The sequence below is a fragment of the Zosterops lateralis genome, assembly GCF_965231275.1.
Source record: "Zosterops lateralis genome assembly, chromosome: 3".
Classification (NCBI taxonomy): domain Eukaryota; kingdom Metazoa; phylum Chordata; class Aves; order Passeriformes; family Zosteropidae; genus Zosterops; species Zosterops lateralis.
The window spans coordinates 95255981-95281141 of NC_139764.1; the positions used below are offsets into that span (position 1 = coordinate 95255981).

The following is a 25161-nucleotide window of genomic DNA, read 5'->3' on the forward strand; positions in this document are numbered from 1 at the left end:
CCAATAGATAAAATGACTTGTAAAACTGAAGAACGTGAAGAATATTTGCACATAGTCCTGTGGCATTGCTACACGTGCAGGTGAAAACAACTGAGACTGTGCTCTGTCTGTTTCCAGGGGACCAAACACATTAGTTATGACCTTGCATGGTGCCCTGCTTGAGCTAAAAGCATCACTGAGAGAAAGCTTCCCTGAGCTTGTGGAGAGCATTGTGCTAATGGAGTTATAAGGATTTCAGATGAGCTCTGGCTTATGTCCAACTCATCAAGAGCACATGCAGAGCTCACTCACATCTGTCTGCACTTTCCTCTGTAGCCCTGTCCTAACTTTCCACATGGAGTGATAACTGTTAACATCTATTACAGAGTGTACAGTGTGCTCTGTGTGTGTGTAGGTTAAAATATGCATTGACAAGAAAAAAGAAACCAGTGAAGTGGAAAAAATGCCAAAGAACACAAGGTTTTGAATTCTCAAAATGAGGTTTATCCATTTCTACACTGGCCTAAAGAGTGAGCTATGGGAAGAATTGATACAATTAAAATTATGATGGAAAGGTCAGAAGTTTGTGCAGCAGTAATAGGCAGAAGGGTATAGGCTCTTAAGAGCATAATAACTTGACTGTGGATGAGTAAATGTCTGGAAACTGGTGGCACAGTCGGGTAGTCAGAGGTATGTTTTATTTTGGACTCAAACTTTCAATCTACTTATGGAAATACAGCCCATCAGTTGATAGAAGTAATTTTGAAAAGTGATGTGTCTACATAAACAGTCTCCTAGTATCTCTTGCCTTGACTACAGGTGCATACTGCAGTTAATCCAAGTTGCCAGTATTGTAGGGACTTGGTTTTGTCACAATTAGTTGATTCTGAGCTCTTTCCACAAAATACATCAGTAAGGAAAATACTTTCTTCATCTTTGAACCTAGACACCTGATCCTCCTCCCCTTTTGTTTTGCTTTCAGCTTGTTTATATTGGAGGAAAGTGCTATATCAAAATGCAATCTGCCTTTCTACAGATTTCTAGATGCAAATCTACATCTTTCATAGGCACTTTTTAGAGTCAAGTCATACTCCAGTACCTATCCTGATTTTCTTTTTATATTAGAGACCAGAATGAGTTGTCTGGTGCCAATGAAGGCTCACTTCAGTATGGCTACTGCAGCCACCTCACACTAACTTCAGCAGGAGATGCCATTCTAGAGATTTTCCATCTACCTAAGCATTGCAACTTGAATAATCTTTTTTGCTTTTTTCATGAGATGCTGAGTATCTGCAAATACAGTGGCAGATGATCAGCATATCTCACTACTTCACTTAGTATTCATCTGTAAGTTCATCTGCTTTAAATTTAATTATTGTATTTGTTTGCTTAAAGGCTGAAATCCCCCCCCCACCCACCCATTTTATGCTAACACTAGGAAAGGTTTACTTGTATGTATTCTGAAAACAGGATAATCCGTTGCCTGTATGAAAGACATAATTTGCAGATTTGTTCTTCCCCCCTCCCCTTTATGTGTTTCTTCTGTTCCTCTCATATTTGCATGTTAAATTTGAACAAATTTACTAGAAGATTTTAGGTTAAAAATAGTTTCTCCAAAGTCTTAAGTAAAAAGGCAGCTGAGTAAAGGAGAGTCTTACAACTGCTCCAACTAAAAAAAAGGCTTGACTTTTCACTTTATTAAATAGAAAAATTCTACATGAAGAATTTCCTGTTCCTGTCATGTGAAAAACTTTAACTGGCACTTACAACCATATGGGTTGCATATCTATATCAAACAAGAATGTTGCTACTTCTGGTGTTCACATAACTTCCACTGTTTCCCACTGCATGTTCCCCATTTGTCAAGTCTTACTGAAATCTGAGTTACACAATGATTTTCCAAAGGTTTATCAGCAAACATTTTGTTACGTCTAATATAATTTTATTTTTGCAAATAAAGGGTACTGTTGACTTTGACCCCCTTAATAGTTTGATAATGACTATGATGTAATTGTCTATGTGCTGTAAATGTAAATTTCTTATCTTCAGGAGAGTGTATGAATTCGAAGATAAGGCCTCTGAATTTTTTTGTGAAGTTTAACTCTGGATTCTCTGCAGGGCCTTAGTAGCTAGCTGAGTAAAAACAGATAAGTATTAGACCAGATTACTTAGAAATTGTGGAATTTCTAGTATGGGAAATAAAGAACAGGTTAGACAAGCATCTGTCAGGTTTAGTTTAGGAAAATCTTAAGAAGTAAAGATGCCTGGTGGACAAATAATGTTTTTCATGGTCTCCTGTACCTCTACTTTTAAAAATCTCATTAATCATTTTAATCTACCCTTTTTCTAAATCTGCTGCACTGAAGTGTGAAAAATATCCCTTTAACGTAATGGTAAAATCACCAGCTGAGCTTTCTTTTACCAAGAACATTCAGTGGTCCCACAAAGTGCCTAATCTGATTTCTAAGAATATGCAACGGCACTAGTCTGAAGCTGGAACTGAGACCGCTAAAGTATGGCTCCTGTACGCATTTCAGATCAAAGCTTGATGTGAAATTCCTAGATAAATCTCTGAAACTCAGTACATGTTCATGCCTGTGATAATGTGATCATGGCTTTATTTTTCAATTTATCTGGCCAAATATAAAATTAAAAGTGCAGTAAATTACTGACAACTGGAGCATTTACCTAATGTACATGTAACAGCCAAACTGTTTCTCATTTTTAAAAAACTCAGCTAAATTAGTCTGCAGGTGATTAGTATCTTCAGTGTATTAACCAGAAGAAGGCATAGGGCAATTGGAAGCTGCCAGATTCAAAATTTATGACCAAATTTCTCAAGAGAAATATTTGTAATTTTCCTGACAGTGATTTTTCTTGCTTTATGTTCTTGTAGATTTTGTCCTCATTACCCTACAGTTATAGTTGGTCACACCAGGAAACTGTGTAAACCATGAATCAAATCCTATGAAGGCTGAATAATGGCAGCAGAACTCTGAATGCAGCATAAAGAAGAAGTGAGGTTTCAGTATCGTTCTGGCTAAGGTTTAGAAATCAAATAAGTTGAAGAAGTAGATCCTGCCTTGTATTTATGACTGTACAAGAGGAGAAGGAGAATGAACATGGTGCCTATCTCCATAAGCAGGAGACAAAGAACAAGGAATGGTTCACTCTGTTTCCATTGAGATCATTTGAGTGACTATGATCATGGGACTAAAGACTGACAAAGGGTGACTATGATGAATTTTACTATTGGTATCTGTGTGCAACTCATGTAAAGAGACAAGCACCAGAATCTATGCTTGACGCTGAAAAATTCTAAGGGAATTCAACTGATTTTCTTCTTTTGCTTTTTCCATCCAGTTTTAGGACTGCTGAATAATGGAATTTTAGTTAATAGTCTAATGTTAGGTTTTCTGCTTTTTTTCCCCCTAAAAAATTTACGTGGAATGAAAAAGAATTAAGCTGGATCTCTGGAACCACTACTGCTGCCAAGGGCTGCATTTAGTGTATCCCATCATGAAGTGTAACAGGTACTCACTTCTCTGTCTAAATTTCCTCTGTAAGGCATGGAAAAAGCCATGTTGTTCATCTGGGCTCCTTCACCTTGTAGCTTATGTTAATGACCATGTTGTCACACAATATTTTAACTGCTATTAGAAAGGCATAACCTTATCAAGGGGAAATACCAAGCTGACCAAAATAGGTCATGTTTTGCCATTATTTTAAATAATGTATTTTGCTGAATTCTTTTTGGTTTTTTTACTCTTGGTGACTGATGTGAAAATTGTATAATGAACACTGTTTTCAAATTTTATAAATAGAAAATTATGCATAGATATCAATATATAAGAAATATAAAAGGGAACAATATATTTCCTGTGTTTTTTAATCAGTCATGTAGAAAAAGCAGCTTGAATTTAGGGCTTCATAAAACTGTTACCTGAGTTCTGAGTTTAATCATATCAGCTTCCATCTGGGAGTTGGATTCATTTAGTTCTTTGATTTCTTCATCTAACTGTTTAATTTCTTCATCATTTTCTATACCTGTGTGACATAAAAATAAAAAGTGTGTTAAAATAATTAAGGTTTAAATCAGAGTTCAGTGAATTAATTATTTCCATATTTGAAAATCAATTTATTTCAAGCAAAAAAGAAACAGGAAGCATTCTTCAAACTTGCATTCTCCAGTTAAAAAAAAGTATTTCCCACTACTTTTCCTTTTAAAATTGCAGCAATTCCCAGTGAAAAGTGTTGAGAATGCCTGGAGGATCAAAATGACCTTCAACTTCATATACACTCACTTAACTTTATATTATAAGAAATGCACCTGCAAGAACAATTTTTGCTCCACTGTCATATGTAATTTATTTAAAGTGTGTGCTCACTTACAGATCTTCTGAAGGAAAGTAAAAAATCTTAACATGGTAATCTCTTCATATTACAGCAATATCAAGAGGACCTGTAACTAATTCAGAATTAATTCTCAACAAAGGGAAATTTTTTTGATGTACTGGGATATATTGTAATTCTGCAGTTGTTTTTAATGCTTGACGAAGGATCAGAATGGTTCATGAAAGGTTCAGAAAGGTGTTATTAAATAAAAATATATACAGTAATTTGCAAAATGGAAGTGCTTTATCACATTTTGTGACATAAATATTAAAAACTACAGAATTTTAAAAGTATCTGCATTTCTAAAAATTCAGATAGGAATAAACAGTAACAGTTTAATTTACTTATCCTTATAATTAATATAACAAGAATAAAATAATTATTGGAAGAGACAGATAGATCTGTTTTTTCTCAAGTCAAAGTGTGATTTGAACACCTGAAGCCAGAGAAACTTCTGTTCCCACTCTCTTCTTCTGCTGGTGTGAATCTTTCACACCTTTTCCCACAGTGCCTGACTCTGATACGAAACATGTCATAGAATCATAGAATGGCTTGGGTTGGAAGGGACCTTAAAGATTATCTAGTTTCAAACCCTCTGCCACGGGCTGGGACACCTTTCACTAGACCAGATTTCTCAGAGCCCCATCCATCCTGGCCTGAAACAGTTCCAGGGATGAGAAAGCCACAGTTTTTGTGGACAACCTGTTCCGGTGTCTCACCACTCTCACAGTAAAGAGTATTTTCCTAATACCTAATCTAAACCTACACTCTTGCAGTTTGAAGCCCCTTGCATTTTTCCTGCCACCATGTGCCCTTGTAAAAAGTCCTTCTCCAGCTGGAAGGCTGCAATTAGGTCACCTCTAAGCCATCTCTTTTTCAGGCTGAACAATCCCCTTTCTCTCAGTCTTTCCTCACAGCAGAGGTGCTCCATCCCTCTGATCATCTTTGTGGCCTCCTCTGGACTCTTTCCAACAGGTCCCTGTCCCTCCTGTGCTGGGCTCCCAGAGCTGATGCAGCCCTGCAGGTGGGGTCTCACCAGAGCAGGGCAGAGGGGCAGAACCCCCTCCCTCACCTCTGCCCAAGTTGCCTTTGGTGCAGCCCAGGACATGTTTGACTCTCCAGGCTGTGAGGGCACATGGCTGGGTCATGTCCATCCTCTCACCCCCCCTGCACCCCCAAATCCTTCTGGGCAGGGCTGCTCTGGATCTGTTCATCCCCACCCTGTGTTGATACTGGCTTACCCCGAGCCAGGTGCAGCACCTTGCCCTGGTTAAACCTCCTGAGATTCCCATGGGCCACTTCTCCAGCTTGTCCAGGTCCCTCTGGATGGCATCCTGTCCTTCAGGAGTGTCACTGCACCACAGCTTGGTGTCATCTGCAAATTTGCTGAGGGTGCACTCAATCCTTTTGTCTATGTCATCAATACAGATATTAAACAACACTGGCCCAATACAGACCCCTAAGGGACAATTGTTGTCACTGATGTCCATTGGGACTCTGAGCCATTGACCACTACCCTTCTGGATGTGACAATCCAACCAATTCCTTGTTCACCTAACACTACACCTATCAAATCCATCTCCAATTCAGAGAGAAGGATGTTGTGGGAGGCCATGGCTGTGGCTTTACAGAAGTCCAGGAAGTGACATCTGTAGCTCCTCCCTTCTCCATTGACATAGTCACCCCATCATGGAAGGCCACTGGGTTGCTCAGGCAGTCCATGTGTCCAAGTAGCCAAAATATCCACATATTACTCCTTAAGGCATTCTTCCTGAGCATGGCACATACTTATAGTTTTCAATACTACCCAAGGTGTAGAGAAAATAACATCCAGATCTTGCATTCCTTGGTTACAAGCTCATGAACAAAGACAGCCAGTGCTTTCTCCAGCTGTGCTGGCCATGTGGGCTGAGGTGCTCCTGCACTGCATTCAAATGCTCTGTGGCTCTAAACACCAACATTTAAGAAGGAATGCATTGTCACAGACTAAGTGACTATATAGTTTTCCAAGAAAACTCAGGACTTTACACCTCCCAGACAAGTCTTTATCATATTACTTACTTGAACTGAAGCACCTACATTTTGCTTTTACTGCCCTTCAACTACCAGGGTACTATCCTGACTTTCATCCAAGTTACTTTCATCATTGTCCCTGCAATTCAAGCTTCCCAGGAATAATTGCAGATTACTGGAGCTGAAATGGCACAAAGCCATTTCTATCTGCCAGAGGGTTATAGAGCCATAGGTCCAAATGAATTCAAGGGAGCTCAGGAGGAACTGAGATTCTGGAAATAAACCTTTTTCTCTTCTGAATCTTGCAACAATATAAGACTAACTATTGCTCTTTGCTGAATGAAATGGGAACCAGCAAATTATAATGATATATTCTACTTTGAAATATTCTAGAGTTTTAGATCTATATAGACATAATCTAACTGCTCTACTCCTGGTTCAGGTTTCCAGGGCATAAGACCTGGTTTCACTTCTACTGACAGTGAGTTCACAATTTATATGAGTGGATTTATACATGTAGGAAAAAAGGCAATAGAGTAACAGTAACTTTAGTTTACAGAGAATTAGTATTTAAGAACATAATGATTAAAAATTTACCATTACTGGCCCGCTGCTTTATTGTTAGCATTTGTTCTCCAGACAGCTTTGCTTTCTTCATTGCTGAAGTAGCTCTGGGGCATCCTGATAAACTGTGAACAGTAAGGAGCTTGTTAATTTTGACAGGTCATTGAAAAGAAATCTGTAATCCAAACCTGTAATAAAAACAGTATCAGAGACACAGTTTATCTTCACTGCCTAGCACTGAAAGAGTGCACTAGTCTGAAAAGAAAAAGGACTTACCAGTAGTGATTTCATTGTTTTGTTTTTCTTCCAAATTCTTTTTGCATAGACAGCTAATATAAAAGTCAGATATACAGTTCAATTTTCTTAAGACAAAATAGTTTTAATAAAATGTTTTATTTTAAAAGCAGTTATTGTGTAAATACTTTCAACTGAATTTACATGTCCTTGTTCTGAACTTCCACCCTTTTTTGATTCAAATGTTCACACATGGAACTGAGAGAAGAGGACATGGGCTACCTCTCACTGACAAATGCTGTTATAAACTGCTTTTCTTTGTGAATATCTCCTACTGAGCTGGCTAAATTGCCCTTTTCTATTCTTTTTCTTAAAATGGCAATAATTATGTGTTGGCTTTTTGTTGGTGCCCAAGAAAAGTCATTCAAATAAGAATTATCTTCTTTTAATGGGGGTAAATATGTCTTATAATGCATATTTGTTACATTTACGGATGTACCTTCAGTTATCTCTTCTCTCTCACATTGCCAAAATACTAAGCTTTTAAATTACCTTGTAGAAAACATTTTGACAGCAAACGCAGTCCTAGCAGGCTTTATTGTAAAAATTAAAATACAGATCAGACAGTGCTCAGTATTTAACAAAAAATGGTACACCAAACTACCCCCTTTTTCCAAAATCACATCTTTTATGTAGTTGCACTATTGCAGATAAGAGAAAATATATATTCAATCTAATTTAATGATGGAAAGCTATAATCTAATTCTGAGGAAGCTTTAGCCTTAGTGAAGAGAATTTGAAAGTTTGCTAAACAATTTCCTGTCATCTCAACATTTCAGTTTTCATAGCCATGCAAACTGAGTAAGGTTATGTACTTTTCATTGCATACAGGCACATTTAGATTTCCTCTTCAGATCCAAAGAAACACCTTTTTTTTCAATTTTTAATTGTGCAAATCAGATTGAAATCTAATACACAAATAATCCCTCTGTAATATGGAGGAAAGTGGTCTTTGATTAAAAGCATTTCTTTAGACAAAGATGCAACTCCCCTTTAAATAAATTCTTCTGATTTAGCTATAGTGTTTGATTATTGAAAATGTTTCTCTGAAAAGCCTGGGCTACTATCAAGTACAGTCATACAAAAAAAGATTGCTCTTAGAAAAATATATTAAAAATTATTTTCTCAGCAAAAGAATCTGTGTTCAACATTTTATACAGCCTTGTGACTAAGAAGATGTTAATAAAATAATACTAGTATCAAGAAGTGGCATGACCTAGTAGCTTTTGGCTGCGGCCTAGTTGGTAGGATGCCAAATTACTACTCCAAAATGTGTGACTGGAAACAACTGTTCTCTTAGAGTGTCAAAGGGAGCCTTGAAGACGATTAAGGAGGAGAGGATCTGGTGTTTTGGGAAAAAAATGTTGGCACAGAGAAAGAAATGGGATAACAGTATATGCAAAGTTTCTGCACTATTTAACTGACTTAATTTGTGTAACCTTTCAGTGGATTTAATGAATTTTCTCATATTTTGTCCTCACTCTTTTTCAGAAGAAGTTAGTATTACTGGGGATTATAACAACTGCATTAGTTTACTCTCATCTTGTTCTGTAGCCTTTTCCTCTCTAGAAGTCTTGACTGATGACAACCCCTCAAATAAAATCAACCTATTGGTACAGCATTCAAACAGACCATCAAGAAACCTGGATGCTAGAACAGCACACCTGAGAGCAAAGAAAAATAATCAAACAAATCAAATTTGTTCAGAAGTATTAGAAATCTACTGTGTAATTCAGCATGCCTAAATCCAAATTTTGGTGCCAAGGACCCAGTCTTAGCCCCAGGCCATGGTTCTACATGCCAAGTTTTCAGGACTGCCTAAACCTGTACATATCCTCTCATCTAGTCTGGAAAGTCATCTCTCCACTGGTGTGCCCAGAGTGCTCCAAGGTGTGCTCTAACCCTGAGGCCCCAGGTACAAGGTAGAAGGTTCTGTATGTGCAATACTAAGCTTTCCTTTTCCACAAAATAGGGTGGTCACATTCTAGCTGCCAAACAGCAACTGTCCATGGCCCATCACCACTGGAGAGAGATGTATTGCTGGGATAGGCATGTATGGAGCACCTGTAGCTTGGCTGCAGTTCAGGCACCCTGGCACCAGATGCCCTCTGCCTAAACTGTGCTCCATCCTTGCTGCTGGAACTGTTGAAGAGTCTTTCTGCATGGATTATCTACCTTCTTCTGGAGGCACTCAGATGAATCATAAGTTAGTAAGAGGAAAGGCAAAGGGCTGCCTATTTTTGGGGCATACTAGTGAGGATGCAGAAGGCTTCCACATTCTGTAGCCAGATTAGTTTTTAGACAGAGGAGGTCTTCAACCAAAATGATTTTTTTGCAATGCGTCTGTATGCCTAATCCACAAGCTTCCTCTTTTTGCTTCCCCAATCCTTACATGCATGGCTTTAACTTGTGCCTCATGCACCTCTATGACTACCTTTAGCTTGTTACATGTCTGTCCTTAGAAGAGGCCATGATTGAACAGATGGTCCTAAATTTTCCAGTGGTTTTATGCAATTTAAGAAAGCATTCAAAACTCCCAAAGGTATCCTGCTCACCACAGAGGAAGGCACCAAAGCCAGACTATGCCACTGCCTTCCTCTGCAGATCTTTTCTGGCAAATCTCTCTCTTCATTAATTGTATATTGTATTGTAAGCAGATGAGCTCACTTTCCTGAGACAGGCACTTTGAGTTTCAGTGAAGCAGATACCAAGTTAGTAACCTAAATTAAGAGTATTGACTTTCACTATAGTTTATTTAACTTGTTTAAATTTTTAGAAATTAATTAGTCAAAGATAGCAATGTGCACCCCTTTTGCTTCCCTCTGTTCTTAATTAAGTTACCCAAACTGTTTAAAATAATTAAAAAGTAAATTAGGACTTTTAGAATAAGCTTCTACTCTGCAAGGACATTCTACCTCTTTCATTTTATCTTATTGACTATGCTTACTTCTACTGAAGGCAACCACTCCTTGAATTGTAAACAGCCAAAAGAGCTCAGGATATATGGGAAGATGAAAAACAAGGTCAAGTCAGTGTTGCACCAAAAGTGGGATGTTGTACAAAGGCTGAACCCTACAGAGGTGTAAAGATAACCAAAAAAGCTTGAATTTAGATCCCAGTGAGACTGAGAGTTGCTTGAGATTTCTAGAAGACTGAGGCATAGAAGGAGACAGAAGAATGGAAATAGACAGGAGTAGATATGATTTTATTTTTTTTTCCTGTGACTGGCAAACAAAAGAATACAAGTGAAAGCTATTTCAGTGCTTTAAGAGCTATGCAGTACATGCTTAAATATCTCAAAAAATAATAATAAAAATTACTATGAGAAATATCTAGGTAATAGTTTTGTTAAGGATAATATTTATCTTCACATTAGGTATGCTATGAAGCTGTATCAGGGGAGGTTGAGGTTGGATATTAGGAAAAGGTTCCTCACCCCGAGGATGGTTGGGGACTGGAACAGGCTCCCCCAGGGAAGTGTCACAGCCTGATGGATTTCAAGAAGTGTTTGGACAATACTCTCAGGCACCTGGTAGGATTCTTGGGTCTTCGATGATCCTTGTGGGTCCCTTTCATCTCAGGATTTTCTATTATTAAGTTTGAAGCCTTTACATTTGATGTTTGTCAGAGGTTTTCAAACTTTACACTAACTTTTACATAATTATTCATTCCAGCAAATACTTAATAAAATTAATTGCTCCTGCTATTATTCTCATACACACAAGAAATCACAAGAACATATAAACACAGTTGAGTATTCTTTCCATAATAAAAATGACTTAGGCTTTCTAATAACATTGCTGGGGTACTGCTGCAATAAATTCAGTATAAATGTACCAAACCATGAATTATCTCTGTCAGACTCTGGATGCCACAGTACTTGAAGCCACAGCATTTTAGTGGGCTATAAGAAGCACCAGCAGCCAACTCCTGACTCCCTCTGAGTTTCTCATTCACCAAGAGCTGTCAGTCTCTGCTGTATCAACAACCAGATGACCATCAGCACCTTATTTTGCTGGTATGCAATGTCTTGGTTCTTATTGTTGGGCTTAACCTCTAATTTGAGAAAGAAAAGTATTGTCTGGCACATCATCCTAGAAAACCACCCTCTGCCATAACTTACAAAATACTATGAAGACTATATAGTGATTGTATTTATTAGAGTTGAACATAAGGTGAAGAATGAATTTTCTTTCTGTTTTAGCACTGTGGTTATCTTACTGCAACCAGTGCCTTGCCTTATATTCAGTGGATTTGGAAATAGGATGAAATTTGTTTAAAAATAAAATGAAAATTAGTGGGGGAAAAGGGGTATACAAGAAATTTAGTTTATAAATAAATAAATAAATAAATAAATAAATGTGGGCTAAAATCCTGAACTGTTTCAAGAATGTAATTGCACTGTCTTCAGGGATGCAAACAACAGAGGTCATCAGAGTGGAGGATCATTGATCAAGTGGAGCAATTGTCTAGCTGACTGATTCTAGTTATCTGGGTTCCAGCTGTGTGTTAAATATATATTTTTTCCTCAGTAGACAGATGCAGTTGAGTTCCTCTTGAAGGTGGACAATTTGCACTTGGCTTGTCAAGTGAAGAAAACATCTTCCAAATAGAGAAGTAGATGTATGGGTGTTTTGGTGGAGGAGAGATAAAGGTCAAATATATTACCTTTTAAAAAATTATATATAGAGATAATTTTTATAATTTTTATATTTTATTTCTATTTTATTTTTAAAATTTTTATATTTGGTATGTCAAGTGTTGAAGTTTAAAAATAACGAAATAACAGCATGTAAAGAAACCAGAGCCTCAACCTGGAGTACCCAAAAAGCATCCTGAGGACAAATTTTATAAACCCTGCAAGGTGTTTATAGATTCACTACCACAGTGATTTTTCAAAAAGAAAATTAAACATTTCTTCTATTTACTACAAATAGCATTGTCTATAGGCTAGAGAAAGGAACAAGTCACTTTCAAGGGATCTCTTTTAATTAAAGATATATTCAAAACAAGCCCCAGATGTAAATCCTTTTGAAATTCAGGGAAATACAAATCACAGTGAGAATGACTTTTATTTTGTTAATGGCTGAAACCTTACTTTTACGACTAAGCTCCTCAACTATTTGCTAATGTTTGAAGTTCAAGTTAAGAGATCAAACTCAGTGATCAAAGTAGCCCATTCCTTGGTTTAATATTAAATCCATGAGCTACTCTTTTTTTTCTATGTTGAAGGGTGTCAGCTTTAGTGACTTCCTTATTCCCATGAGTAAATTCTGCTATACACCTTAAGGGATAAAATACTCTATGCACAACTCCAGCAGAGATAAAAGGAACCCTCCCTAAACCAGCACTCATTTTTATTTACATTCAAGGGTGATTGGCTTTTCCCCAGGTTCTTACTGAGATGTGAAGGAAAGGGAATCCAGGAGAGAGGTTCTGCAAACAAGGTAGTTTTGTTTTCATGGAGATTGCTGTGACTCACAGAGGAATCTCTTCTTGTCACACAACCCCAGCTGCCTTTGTGTGGCGTTGGGTGAAAAAAACAATCTCTTTAGCTCAGTTTCATAATTCTTCGCTGGAAATGAATGATTTTTATTAATGTGGCCCTTTATAGGTCTTGTTTCCTGGCTGAAGCTGGTTGGTTGGTTGGTTGGTTGGTTGGTTGGTTGGTTGGTTGGTTGGTTGGGGTTTTTTGTGGGCTTTTTGATTTGTTTTGGGTTTCTTTGGGTGCATTTACAACTCACACCTGAATGCTTGCTGTGATAAACTTCGATTTTGAGTCAGGAGGGAAATCTAAGGTAAAAATACTAAAAGCCTGATGTAATGTGGAAAGTGACAGCTCCTAATTCACGTTGTTTTCCAAAGGTTCTGAGAAAAGTAGCTAAGATTTTATTCTGTTTAAATAAATGTTTCCTTCAGAAGTAAGAAAAATCCGCTACCCAAATGGCCATAAAAATATATAGCTGTTATGATTAAAACAAAATGCAAGATTTTCAAAATTATTTTAATAATATCTGATCATTGTTTCAGAAAAACTTTCTGGAAAGAACTATATTCTTATTTTAGTGGGGGGGAGGGTTGAATCAGCATTAAAATCTGGTCAGTCAGGCACCAAATACACATCAAGAGAGAGTGAATGGCCACCCAGAAGAAGAGAAAGTATTTGGGTTTTTTTACTGGAGATTCAAAAGGTAAGATAGTGTAATTACGCCTATCCCTCATAACAAAAGAACAAAGCAGGCATCAGATAAGAAAAACAAAAATAGGAATTATGCAGAATTGTTAACATGGCAAAGCTGAGAGAAAAGGCCCTGGGAGCAGCCTGAATTTGAACGGAATCCTCCTGGGGCATAAATATACACCAGTAAAAGGATTAATGAATCTTGAAATGCTGGAACTGTAAGAGCATTGCCAAAGGTGCCCTTCAGCTGGGCACTGTAGTCCCTTGGCAAATTTACATCATATTTAGTTAACTGAAGCTGCTTAGTCAGCAAAGAGGCTTTGTGGGTGGGCTTCTTACATGTGTTAATGAGCTCTGACCTGTATCATCCCTGAAGAGGGAAAGAGGTTTGGCTCTTGCCCAGTGTGGAACAACTGTTCAAAAATCTCTCATTTACTCTTTGGTGAGTGAGTACCCAGTGCAGCACATTACATGACTTACAGGTGGCCCCAGCACTAAGCCATGCACTTAATGGGGCACAGCTGAGTGCCCCAGGAGCTGGGGGCTGGCTTCTCAAAGCTTATCAGCCTCTCTCCTGTCCGGTGACTGCCTACAACAGGACAGATGGCCTGAAGACCAATGGATTTACTGGGCTGTTGAATAGGAAGAAAGGTTGAGACTTCCCTGTGAATAAATAGGTAAGGTGTATGTTTAGTCACACACCACTGATTACTGCTCTTAGATGGCTGAAAATTTCAAGTGATCTATTTAGTGACCAAGTACAGCTCGCTTTGGCACTTAAAATGAAGCATAATTTCTCTAAACACTTTGTATAGCCAGCAAGGAGAAAAATGTATTTCAAGAGGAAAATTCATCCCTCCTGAAATCTAAAAAGCCATCCTGTATTCTCTGCTTTTTTATGAGCTATGTCTGGAATGAGGACAAGCAGACTTATAACCAGACAGCTTCCTCTAAGTGCCTGAAATCAAGGAGGTGTCACATTGCAAACACCTGTACAATTGCTATCTGCTGTAATTTGTCAGATCTGCTAAGCAAAATGATTTTTCTTGTTTATATTGTGCACTCTGCTTTTTCTAACAAGGATTTCATATTATTTTCTCTGTGACTTTCCCAAGATAAGTAAACCTCAAGTCCTTTTAGATTATCTTACTATCAAGAGCCTTCCAGCTTAACAAATGGTACATCTGATTAAAATGCTATTCTCTCTTTCTTCCAGCTCATAATGAAAAGAGCTGGCAGAACTACCTGCAAAGGGCCTAACTCTTCCAACAACCAGGTTCTGCATTTAGTCACTTCTAAATTTTGCCAAATTTTAACTGATCTGACTGAAATCTTCAGTGGTAACTGTCAGGCCAGAATATACTTCTATACCACTGTTTTGTCCATATACATTATTTTGTCCCTACTGTGGAGAACAAAAAAAGTCCAAATAATTCCATGAATAACTGTCCGCGAATTGGAGCAAGAAATGACATTTCATGGGGTGTTGCTCCGAGTTTAGAGATGCATTCTGCTGTCCTCACGAAAACAAAGGTGGATTGGGCAGAGCTATAGGCCTCTGACAGACTGTCCCTTGGACATGCTAAGTGGATGTGAGTTAGTGTTTAGCACCAGACCCTCCATGTACTTTGTGTGTATAAATGGGAGCCTCCCCTGCCACCAGCCCTGTTCAGGGCTGCCAGGCCTGGAGTAGAAGAATGCTTGTTGGAAGCAATGCCTGAGACTGCCTATCCTGTTCTGCCAGTGCACCAACTACTGCAAATGCTGGGGACTGAGAAGCTCAGAAGTAAGAAGATTGAACAGGAGCCACAGGGACAGAGAAGGGAAGAGGGCCAGAACACTATAGTAGGAGAGAAGGAGGATGAGAAGAGGAAGGGGTCGAAAAGAGGTTTAGGAAGACCCTTTTCCTTTAAGGTCAACACAAAATTAATAAGCAAAAAAATCCTTTGCATTTCAGGACCCACCTCACAGATTTTAATTTCTTTTCTTTATGTATATTAATATTACATTCAATTGTGACATTTCTTTCCTTGTCATCTTGGAAATGTCAATGCACTTCCATGCCTTTCATCTTTTAATGATGCCATCATGATGATGCTTATCATTGTCAGTTGTAGCTACTATTAAATGCAGTGAATTTGGTTAGTTCTTCTATACTCTTGATGTATGATGTTCTCCTGATGAATTGCAATGAACAGCTTGTAGGAAAAACTAAGAGATGGGAAACAGCAAAATAAATCAATGGCAGGGAGAGGACAGGAAGATTAAGACCAAATGAACAAACACCATAAACAACTTAAAAAGCCTACCGGAGAAAAAGTAAAACACTGAGAACTAAGAGTGAATTAATTTTGACACAAATGCGGCACTCTGTCAACTTACTGTAGCAACAAATAAAAGCATGGACAAGAGCTGACCAGACAAGAGACTTGGCTAGAAATAGATGCAATCAAACACTTTAATCCATTGCATATTAAAAGCTTCTTACAAATCTGGAGTTTGACTGTATTTATGTTTCATAAATAGAAAAAAAATATATTTCTCTCTGCAAAGTTTTTACCATTTTCAGTGTACAGCACAGGAACACCTTTCAAAAGATATTGCTGGACACAAACTCCTGACAAATAGGGTATTTTGGAAAGTTTAGAGTACTTTGAGAATTCATCTGGTAGTTTGGATCCTTTGTGTTTTACAGGGTGCTCACAATTGTCTTGACTGTGCTTCTGGGTCAGATCAAAACCAAAAGAGAAGTGGACCAGAGATGGAAAAGTGGGCAAATACCCACTGGGAATGACAAGGCTGTTGCTACGAGATTCAAAGATGCAGATGGAATAGCAAAAGCTCAGCTCAAATTGAAATTGACCAGAAATGTAAAAGCCTCCAAGAAATGGTTCTTTAGGTACATAGAGAGCAAGTGGAAACAAGGAAAATATTGGCACACTGTTATATGGGAAGAGTGAATTAGTCACCAGCAATGCAGAAAAGACAGCAGTTCTTGACACTTCTTTCACATCTGTCTTTACCAACACTGTTGGGCCCCAGACTTTTGGAACAAATTCCAGGTTGATGTCAACACAGACCGAACATTGGTGATGGAAGAGCTGCAAGTGAACTGTTACAGGAGTTTGGCACTACAAATCCATGGGCCCTGACATTGCCCACCCGAGGGTGTGAGGAGCACTGGCTGATGTTGCAAGCCTTTTCATAATCTTTGAGAAGTTGTGGAGATCGGGGGATAGTCCAGAAAACTGGAAGAGAGATAGTGACAACCCCACCTACAAGAGGGGCTTAAAGAAACATCAACAGGCCCTTCAGCCTTTTTTCAGTCTCTGGAAAATGATGGAATAAATCCTTCTGGGGGCTGTCACAAGTCAGATGAAGCACGTGATTGGGAAAAGCCAGTACAGATTCACCAAGGGCCAGCCATGCTTGACAAACCTGCAAAAGCAAATTTGCTTTTTGTGACAAAGTAACTTGTTTGGTTGATGCGGTGATGCGGGTTGATGCAGTGGCAGGTGAGGGTGGTGACCAATGGACATTGTCTACCTGGGTTTCTCGAAGGCTTTGATATGGTTTCCCATGGCCTCCTCCTAGAGAAACATGTGTTATGGTCTGGACAAGTGGTCTGTGTAGTGGGTAGGGAACTGGCTGAGAGATTGCACACAGGGTGGTGGTAAACAACTCCTTTTCAAACTGGCAACCTGCCACAAGTGGGGTCTTCCAGAGATCGATGCTGGGCCTAACCCTGTTTACAACCTTTATAAGTGATCTGGACAATGGCATCAAGTGTATCCTGATGAAGTTTGACAATGATACCAAACTGAGTAGGGAAGTCAACTCTTTGGAAGGGAAAGTCACACTGCAGGAAGACCTGGATGGGCTGGGAGAGTGAGCTGACAAGAACCTTAATGAAGTTCAACCAAGACAAATATAAAGTCTTGCCCCTGGGAAAATATTCAGAAGTGCAGCACAGGCTGGGACCTACCTGGCTGTGGAAAGGGACCCAGGGGTCCTGGGGATGACAAGCTCAGTGTGAGTGGAGCTGCTGTGGCACACAGAGCCAGCAGGGCACTGGGCTGCACCAACAAGAGCATCACCACAGAGACACAGAAGTCATCGTCCCACTCAGTGCTTGTCAGGCCACTCCTGGAACACGGTGCTCAGTTTAGGCTCACACTATGCAAAAAGATGTGGACAGGCCGGAGAGCCGTTGCAGACCTAATGATAAGCATTTTCATGTTTATAAATGCTGAAGTTGATAAATGTTGCTTTTAAGACAGGATGTGACTTCAGGCAAATATAGAAAGCTCTACAACAATTTGGGAGAAAATTTGCAGCCACTAGCCTGTGCTTTGTAAAGCATTTGTATTACAGAGCTACTGCCTCTTTGGGGGCACCCACCCCAGACAAACCCTGGGGTGAGATGCTATTCTATGGTTCTGAGCACTAGGAGGTTTGACTTTGAGTGGTATTTGCAAATCTTCTCTTCAGAAGCTGAGGATGATCACAGAGGATTTTTATGCACTATCTATTTCTAGTAGAGCATATTTAATGAGAAAAATGATCTGCATATGAAAAATCTGCATCTCCAACCTTCTTCCCTCACAATTGTCACCTAAATGCTTTGAGTGTTTGAGAACTTAGAGGTCCTCTGAGGATCCATGTGAGAGTAGGTATCAGCCAGCTTCCAGAAAGCAGCTGCAGAGGGCAGCTCCTGCCTTGAGATTTATTTGGGTTTTTTTTTTGTCTTTTCCTCTTTTCATAATCTGTCTGTTCCCAGGCTTAGTTGCAGGTGTGCAACTAAGAGCTATGACTAACACAGAATTTTTGGAGGAAACAACACTGGCAGTGCTCCTTCACCTCAGGACATACATGTGTGGTAATACATACATGTGCTGAACTGAGTGAACTTCCCATGGACTTGCTGACAGCCTTATTGTTAACTAAACCCTCCTATGCATAAAGTGAATAGCCTGTAACAAGTGTCATATGTAATCATCTCCCATAACTACTCGATAATTTCTACATAAGTTCCTTCAGAAGGTAAAAGGCAGTAGATGATGTCCATTGCTTCCCCCCAGCACACCTAGACATTTTGCAAACACAGTGGCATGCCCTTGCTGCTCAAATACAAATCCCATTCTATAAACTTTTCATGGAACTTGGAGTCCTACTCTCCTCACCAAGGATACAGATTCACTGAAGAAAAATCACCCATCTCTACGTTTTCATCTCTATTCAGCATTAGCTTGTTAATGGGAAAAATACTTATAATTTGATCATCTCTTGTATATTACAGCTCTACTAACATTTTTTTGTACTGTCTTTGGCTGGAATAGAGTTCATCAGAGTAGTTGGTATGAGGCTGTGTTTTTGATTTGTGCTGGAAACAGCATGGGTAATTCAGGGATGTTTTCCTTACTGCTGAGGAGAACTCACACAGACTCAAGGCTTTTTGTGCTTCTCACTCCACTTCACTATTGATGGGGCTGGGGGTGCACAAGTTGGGAGCTGGGTGAGGACACAGGTGGGACAGCTGATCCCAACTGACCCCAGGGATATCCTACAACATATGGTGTCATGCTCAATATACACAGTTCGAGGAAGAAGGAGGAAAGGGAGGACATTTGGAGTGATGGTGTTTGTCTTCCCAAGACACCATTACTTGAGCCATGCTTTCCTGGGGATGGCTGAACACCTGACTGCCCATGGGAAGCAGTGAATCAATTCCTTGTTTTGCTTTGCTTGTGAGTGTGGCTTTTTCTTTACCTATTAATCTCCATCCATGAGTTTTCTCACTTTCACAGTTCAGATTCTCTCCCCCATCTTGCTGGAAGTGAGCAAGCAACTCTGTGGGGCTGGGGTTCTGACTGGGGTTAAACCACAACAGTTTTCCTTAGTAAAGGGAATTTAAAAGCTACATTAATGTGTTTGAAATGGATGGACATTGAGGTAAATAAAAGTGAGCTGAAGATGGGAGCAAGAACACAGTTTTAGATCTGAAAAGGCACTTCTGCAGGTAATTTCCACTGAAGTCAGCACAAGCACATTCGCTCCCTGTGCTAAGGAGCAGGGTTGCTAAATCCAAGTATATTCTGAGAAAGTCCCCACTGATCACAGCACTAGAAATGATACCATCCATAAAAACCTTCTTAAATCAAATATAGGGATGTAAGGGTCTGTTCAAGAACTAAACTGCAATGCTACAGTATAATAGGCAATTTACATTTCATTAAAACCTATTTAATTTATCTACTGATTCCATGCTTACATGCCTTCCAATTCATTTTCATATTGCTGATAGGTCATCTAATTTCATACTGGCCTCTCTTCCTAGCAGAAGCTCATTTTTGGAGCATAACACACTTAATCCTATGCTTTAAGTTCCTCCTGATAACTCTCTGTTTCCATTCTTTCCTAATGAAAACTTCTTGACAAAATGAAAATATTTACAGAAATTTCTGCAAACAGGCAATGAAATGTTAAAAACAAAAAACTTTTGTTGGTACTTTGATCATAAGGTAGGATTCAAAATTCACTGAAATTTATGACTTTTTTCATTGGCTACTTAATTCTTCTTCATTAGTGTGAATGTAGGAATATGCATATATTTAAATTCCCGCCTACATACCAGTTGGAGAAGGTTTTTATTGATTTACCAGCCCTTGTGGATCATCTCTGGTGTCCAGTGCAATGATATCATGTGTACAATGTCAATGGCAGCTCTAAGAAATCTTTACCTGAAAAACATCTTTCCTAATATATATTTGATAAATTCAACCGCTGGCATCATTTTCACAAGCCAGTTGGCTGTTCAGTTCCAGAGTATTACAGCTGTTTTAATAACAGCACATTAACAGCTATCTACAAACGGCAAAATATAAAAATCTTGGAGAAGATGTAAGGGACAACTACACATGCAATGAATGTTTATATATATGCTTAGAGAAGTCTGCTGATAAAAAAATATTTCCACAGGGGAGGAAAAAATCCTAATAGGAGAGCACCAAGGTGTACAGGCAAAAATGAAGACCTTAACTACTCCTTCCTGAGGAGCTTTTACTAGCTCAGTGAAAGGCTACAGCCCTGCCTTCCCTCTTGCATGCTGAAACCACCTCTACCTCCAAAAGAATGTCCATAAATCTGGCCTCACTGTGTAACTGGCATAGCATTGCTTCTCCTCAGAAGGTAAAAATTTGAGATTTAAGCCATGGCTGTACAGGAAAATGCTACAAACAGTAGAAGATGGGACCACAGTCTGTTAGAATGGATACACCTGAAGTGAAGGAGTGTTTCATTCTTATGTAAGAAAACGGAGAGTCTGTGATTTAGGTGGGATCAAGCTCCAGATTATGACACCTGGGTTTAAACATCTTCATGAGAACTATGTGTCAAAGTTGCCATGGAGCTCTGGGGCCCGTTCATTTAACAAGACCAGCACCTCTGTAGATCCCCTACCAGGCACATTCAGCTCTCAGCTGTCATAATCAAAGAATGGAGTGTCTCACAAGTCTTCAGTCATTTTAGCCAGCCCAGTATGGCTGCATGCCCAGGAACACTTCAAATGGCATAAAGTACCTATTTGTAGGCAGGGAAAACCACTCCCTCTTGACAAACTCAGTCACAGTTACGGTACAACTGATTAAAGGCTGGTGCCTACTTCACTGAAGTGGTCAATTCTCCAGGATCCATTGATCCTGAAAGGGGAGTAAATGCATCCTACATATTGTACAAGCAGATTCTTAAGGTAGGTGAACTGTTCTGACATTCAATCCTACACGCAGTGTTTGATTCAGTTGTCCATATACAGGCATGGAACACTATTTGAGAAGATAAATCACTAAGGGCTGATACATATTACACTGGACCTACCTTTCTGAGCAGCAGCTGGAGGCCATATAAGCAACTAAAGGCATCTAAAATGGCTCCATGTGCTTTTCTTTGTGTGAGCAAATGAACCAACTACTTTAACAGCCTTAAGAATTCTACAAGAACTATAATGTTTTTAAAATTATATGGCTTGTTATTAATATTACCACTGCTTATGGAAGCTTCAAGAAGTTGTTCAAATTGCTCACAGCTTAGAATACAATGCCCTTTGTTACATCAAGACAATTAAGTAGGATCAGTCTACTTCATCAATTTTTTCTGATTGAAAGCAATCTTTCATATTGTGGTACTCTCCTCTAACAACAGAACTTTTTGTCCAAAAACTGATCTTATAAGGTAAGCCATATACAAGTCTCTGTTTCTACTTAAGATAGTGGTGCTAAAAAACACACATGGCTGCTCTGTAGCTAAATGTCATATTTAGTTTACTCTATTAGGTTGTGGTGTTGTTTTTTTTTTTGTTTTTTGTTTTTTTTTTTTTTTTGTTTTTTTTTTTTTTTGTTTTTGTTTTTTGTTTTTTGTTTTTTTAATTAAAGCATTCCTTAAAAAAAAACTCTGGCAACAATTTGCCCCTTAAATTGTTAAACTTATTATCAGTACATTTCTTTTAGAAGTTAGTTATTCTTTTTGCAAGATTTTTCTCCTTGAAACAAACTGTAAGTACTATGTCTCTGAGTTAAATAATGTTACATCATTATGAAGAAAGTCAAACTGAAATATGAACACTAATATTGGTGTTTTACTGAAATTCAGAAACTTAAACCCACATGTGGTATCTGCATAAATGGTCAGTTTTGCATCTTCTTCTTCCTAAAGCCTCTGGGAGTTGCAGGCTTTGTAATACATTTGGCTACTTAGGTAATACCTCAGGTCATGGACCAGATTCCCTTCATGGTAGACACCATAAAACACTGAGTAAAAAAACAACTCTGAGCCTAAACAATAAATAGGAATTATATGCACAAATTTTGGAGAGGTTGAAGTAAGGATAAGGCTTCTTTCTGAGTGAAGCTGTAAAGGATTGTCAAAGAAAGAATCAAAGGAAATAGTTACAGGCAAGAGAAGGAACAAGTACTCTTTTCACCTCTGTGTCTAGAACTGACTACAAAACAAGATCAAATTGGCTTAGCTAACTGAAGGGTACAGAAGTTCAACTGAGGTCTGCCTGGAGAGGGTGACAAATTAGGGACATCAGCTTGACATATTTGAAGTAATAGAGTTCTATATGAGCGATTATATAATAAGAAATTTGCTCTGACATTATAGTAATTTCAGGCCTAGATTCCCAGCCAGAACTCAAGAAAATCCTTATTTCTTTATAATCTAATATCTAAAATGGCAGCAAGTTTTATCCCTAATAGACTGGCCACTTTCTCCTCCTTTTACAAGCTATGAAAAATGTTATCACTGAAGTTCTCTTATTTCTGCTGAGTTTATGAAAAATCAAGCTTTGAATTTCTTTTCTCAAATGTTTACATTTCATTAGTTTTAAATAATGTTCTATATTCTACATATATAGTTTTCAACAAACATGTTCATTACCAAATTAATGAAAGTAGTTTGGTTTTATGTAAGTCTTTCCTAATATTCTTCAGTTCCATGCTCTGATGTTTGAGAATCAAGAATGTGTTTGACATCTCTGAAAAGAAGGAGGACTCCGATCTGTCTTACAATGTCTACCACAAGGTAATTTGTCCAGAAATATGCAATAAAGCAATAGGAACTTACTGTTGTGCATGATTTTTCCCCTAAAATTTTCTATATATTATAGATTCAAATGCAGATCTGTATCTGCATAAAAAACTTGCATGTCTGGATTTCCAGATACTGACAAATACACGTAAGCAGATTATTTTTTAATGTAGTAATGAAATTCAAAAGGAACCAAGAAATGCCATGACAAAAAGCTGTATTTAAAATCTGATTTAAAAAAATAAATGTGAAAAACATAAGTCATAGTTACTCACCTACGATGAGTAAGAAAACTACCACTGACATGTCCTGAGCCATCACATCCTGGTGTTGGACATGACATTCCTTCCGTCTTCACTGACTTCCAAGAGAACTGTGAGCCATTTAGGTACCCATCCTTTTGCCTTTTGGCAGCAAGAGGACACCCCGATGCACTGCGATGGGACGCGTACTTTCCAGTTATATGGCCCTGACCATCACAGCCAGGCACTGGACATCTGTATAGCAGATAGATGAGATAAACTTTATTGTCTTGCCATTATATACCTGGTACCCTCTACAACAAGGTCAAAATAAGCCTGACACAAAAAGGAAAGAATTATCCTACACTGTGGTCACAAAAGTAGTTAAGATACTCTGCAGTGGATAAAATTACAAGCAGAACTTTACAATTTGAAGAAAAAAAAAAGTTTTTTTATAAATTCTAAGGAGACTAGCCAGTAGATGCAGTCACAGCTGTTGAAATTATGCAATTGCAACAAAAGGACTGAGATATGTATTTGAATTGCAAGAGTTTATCACAGTAAATATCACAGTGGAATTGAAATACTTGCTACTGAGCTCTGATCAGCAGCAAAATTGTCCATAAAGCCCCTATAAGCATAAAATACTACTTAATATAATCCTTGGTACATTTTATTTATAGGTATGGAACCCAAAGAAGACTTCTCTGAAGTCATGAAAATGTCACATATACACAGTTACTTATGATGTGATCAGAGCATCTCATTAGAAATGCTGAGCTCCTTTAACCACTCTTTGAATAGGGGTGATGATATGAAACTGTGCTACAGCCCAGAGACCAGTGAAGGCAGTTCTGTATTCATCTGATGGTTTTTCTTACTTGGGAATCCCCCTACACATTTGCTCTGTATACTGCTCTGTATACTCTGCATACTAAAAACCAAATAACCAAGGTTAGAAGGAACAAGTTAGAATCTTCAAAGTGAAATGTATAAAGAAAATTAAGGCTTTTTTTTTTCCAGTATGCTGCTATGTAACACACATCTAAACTAAAGGCTAATTACGTCACTATTTGTGAACTAAAATATTCCTGCAACTCTACACTGAGCACTGAGGATCTGGTCCTGAATGGTCTAAGCAGCCATTAAGTCCACCAAGTTCAGTGGCCACTGATATCAGAGTGCCTTGCAAGAAGAAACCAAGGTAGGCATTTGTTTCTCTTGCAAACTGCATGAAAAATCAGATTTGTTGCAGCAGTCTCATATAAACACTCAATTCTCTATTCTCATAACTACCTTTATTTAGCATATATGGTTTGCCTATAGTATGCAAACATATTTAGGGGGCATTTAGGAGACAAAGATCTAAGTGATTTTTTAATATCATGTGAAAATGAAGAATTAAGCTATTTCTAAATTACAGATGGTCGTACCCTTAGCTAATGCTGTTTCCTTTGCTGAAACAATGAGCACAGCTATTAGATTTGCTCATAGAAATCAATGCCTTAAAAAGCCCTGAAGATATATAAGACCTTATAAAACATACACAGGCCCTTTGACAATATTTGTTCTCACCTAATTGGCTCTTGGTCTTCTTTGTCTTCCTTGCTTTGTGCTATCCTGATTCCACTTTTCTTTGCTCGTGGACAGCCTGAAAGACTGTGTAAAAGAAAACATATTACAATGCAATTTCTCATTCTTGGGTACACTTTACAGGAACACACTTTATCCAAGAAACTGGCAAAATAGGCAATCCTGTCCGGTTTCCACAATCAAAGCTCAGGTACGTTAAAAAGGAGAGCTGCAACAGCCACTAGGGCATCCACATGTGTGGGTCCGTGACAGGACAGAACTCCTGGTGCTGTGCAGTCCACACACACAGGAACTCCCCAAGGAGTCAGGGACGGCAGC

The 25161-nt window shown here is 38.5% G+C and overlaps 1 protein-coding gene across 1 annotated transcript in view; it reads right to left on the minus strand.

The window, feature by feature from the left end:
• MYT1L (myelin transcription factor 1 like) overlaps nt 1-25161 on the minus strand; it is a 295677-nt gene that overhangs the window by 2323 nt on the left and 268193 nt on the right. Inside the window, exons 17-20 of the mRNA XM_083857754.1 lie at nt 24826-24909; nt 23284-23505; nt 6985-7076; nt 3923-4026 (exon numbers count right to left, since the gene is read on the minus strand). Of these exons, the coding sequence (XP_083713880.1) occupies nt 3923-4026; nt 6985-7076; nt 23284-23505; nt 24826-24909 (502 nt within the window). The remainder of the gene's footprint in view (nt 1-3922; nt 4027-6984; nt 7077-23283; nt 23506-24825; nt 24910-25161) is intronic.